The sequence below is a fragment of the Sprattus sprattus genome (genome assembly GCF_963457725.1).
Source record: "Sprattus sprattus genome assembly, chromosome: 13".
Taxonomy (NCBI): Eukaryota; Metazoa; Chordata; class Actinopteri; order Clupeiformes; family Clupeidae; genus Sprattus; species Sprattus sprattus.
In genome coordinates, this window is record NC_137911.1 from 29,624,037 (window position 1) to 29,626,536 (window position 2,500).

Here is a 2,500-nt window from a genome sequence, read left to right on the forward strand (position 1 = left end):
GGCAAAAGGAACAGCGAAACAGCGAGAAACAGTGGAAAACCTCGAGCAGTGCCTACTCAACTACGATTGCCATCAACCACAGACTATACTACTATAGCCAGACAGAAATATTCAGAGGGGAAAACAAATTAGGAACTTGTCATACATTTACTGCAGCTGTCCTGACATTTTTATTTCGTTAACCTCCCCGAAGTCCCTCTGAACTCCAGTGTGGAGATATTTACATCTATCTAATAGGAAATCCGTCCACAGACACATCTCAAAAACTGAAAGCCTACAAAAGCACAGATAGTTATTTAATTTTCAGAAGTGGTTGGGTTCACAACGATGTCGTCCGGAAGGTGAAAACTAAAAACCATTTTCATAATCAGTGCAAAGATGAGTACCATCTAATAACTAGGTAGGCTACCAGCTAGCGAGGTACCTGCTGTAAGCTAGCAGCCGTTAGCCTACCCAACGATGTTCTTTATTTTTTGACACAATTCCCTGGTTTAAACGGTCCCTGGTTTAAGTAGGCTACGAAAACCTTGTCTGGCGAACGACAACTTAAATGATCTTCCCATATATTTTCTACTGACATTGTAGTATTACTAGTTGAATGACAAAATACACTAGCCTAGCCTACTTGCTTGCTTAGATACTTAGGTAGATCAGCAGCTGGGTAATCCACTTTGAATCGTTTTGATGCTTTGTTTCTTGTCTTTATTACTTGATTTATTCCCATTTTAGGTAGTTATTCTGATAAATTAGGCGACCAGAACAGGGTGACTGCTTTTATTTCCAGCTCCAAAAGTAAGGCTACTTTACTGTGTGTCCGAGAAAAGTTGACGCAGAAGGCGTCTACAATCAGCTGGCAGCACGGCGAAATAAACATTTTTTGATCAGCTGGCAGGAGCGGTAGCGGGTTTTAAATGCGATAAAAACTAAATCTGGGCTTGTCTCCTCGCCGATTTAAACAGCCAACCGAGCAACAACTGTCTGGCATTTTACTAACTTATATTAAAAGAGCTTGATAGGTGGGTGGTTCCTGTATTAACTCCCGTGTTAAACAGCTGTGGAACGTCTTTTTTGCCCTTCAGCTGGTCATTCTGACGTCAGCTGAAAACTATCAATTGTACCTTATTGTAAAGATAATTTAAACATGAGAGTGATGGTGATGAGAAGCGTGAGGATGTTCTTCCTGTGGTGGGGGCTGCTGTTGGTCTTTGGCAACATTAGAGTTATGGGGATTAGAAGCGTGATGATGTTGATGGTGATGGTGATGGTGATGGTTATGGTGATGGTAATGATGTTCTTCCTCTGCTGTAGTTCGTTGGCGGAGGCTGCCCTGGGCAAGAAGGCGGTGCACATCCCCTACAGAGACTCTGTGCTCACCAAACTACTGCAGTCTGCACTGGGGGGAAACAGCCGCACTGTCATGGTACAACCTGTGTGTGTGCGTGGGTGGGTGTGTGTGTGTGTGTGTAGTTGAGAGTAATTACATTCGAATACTGTTTATCCATAAGATGTTATTATATGTCATTTTAGTGCTTCTCCTAAATCTGTATTTTGAATGGCGAAGAAAGACTGAATTTGTATTTGTCTCACAGACTTACATGGATTCAGTCTCTTGTGTAGACACAGATATAGCTGCTCTCATGACCAGTCCTGTCTTGTGTAGATATTGTGTGTGTGTGTGTGTGTGTGTGTGTGTGTGTGTGTGTGTGTGTGTGTGTGTGTGTGTGTGTGTGTGTGTGTGTGTGTGTGTGTGTGTGTGTGTGTGTGTAGATATAGTATAGCTCCACTCATGACCAGTCCTGTCTTGTCTCCTTCAGATTGCAACCCTGAGTCCGTCAGATATCTGCTATGAGGAGTCTCTGTCTACCCTTCGATATGCAGAAAGGTGAGTCTACTTTATAAAGCTTAAAGGTGAGACTTCATTATAAAGCTGAAAGGTAGCATCGAATATATAGCATTAAAGCTAGTGTAGCTCGTGTGACATCGAAATAGCATGAAAACTAGTGTAGCTCTCGTAGCATCGAATTGCATTAAAATGAGTGTAGCTTGTGTGGCGTGTCTGACTATGCCTTTCTCATAAAGTAACCTTGTGTAGTGTGTGTGGTATGCCTTGTGTAGTGTATGTATAGTGTGTGTGTGTAATGTGTGAGTTATATGCTTTGTGTAGTGTGTGAGAAGTGTATGTTTAGTGTGTGAGTTATATGCCTTGTGTAGTGTGTGAGTAATATGCCTTGTGTAGTGTGTGTGTGTAGTGTGTGTGTAGTGTGTGAGTAACATGCCTTGTGTAGTGTGTGAGTAACTGTGAATGAGAGCCCCACTGAGCGTCTGGTGAAGTAGTGTGTGTGTGTGTGTGTGTGTGTGTGTGTGTGTGTGTGTGTGTGTGTGTGTATGCAGGGCAAAGCGTATCCAGAATAAGGCGGTAGTTAATGAGAGTCCCACTGAGCGCCTGGTGAAGTAGTGTGTGTGTGTGTGTGTGTGTGTGTGTGTGTGTGTGTGTGTGTGT

General features: G+C 43.0%; 1 protein-coding gene across 1 annotated transcript in view; it reads left to right on the top strand.

Moving 5' to 3' along the window:
• Positions 1-2,500, top strand: part of kif28 (kinesin family member 28) — a gene marked incomplete at both ends in the record, with an annotated part of 22,042 nt that overhangs the window by 3,976 nt on the left and 15,566 nt on the right. Inside the window, 2 exon segments of the mRNA XM_080850283.1 lie at positions 1,309-1,420; positions 1,815-1,882. Of these exon segments, the coding sequence (XP_080706409.1) occupies positions 1,309-1,420; positions 1,815-1,882 (180 nt within the window).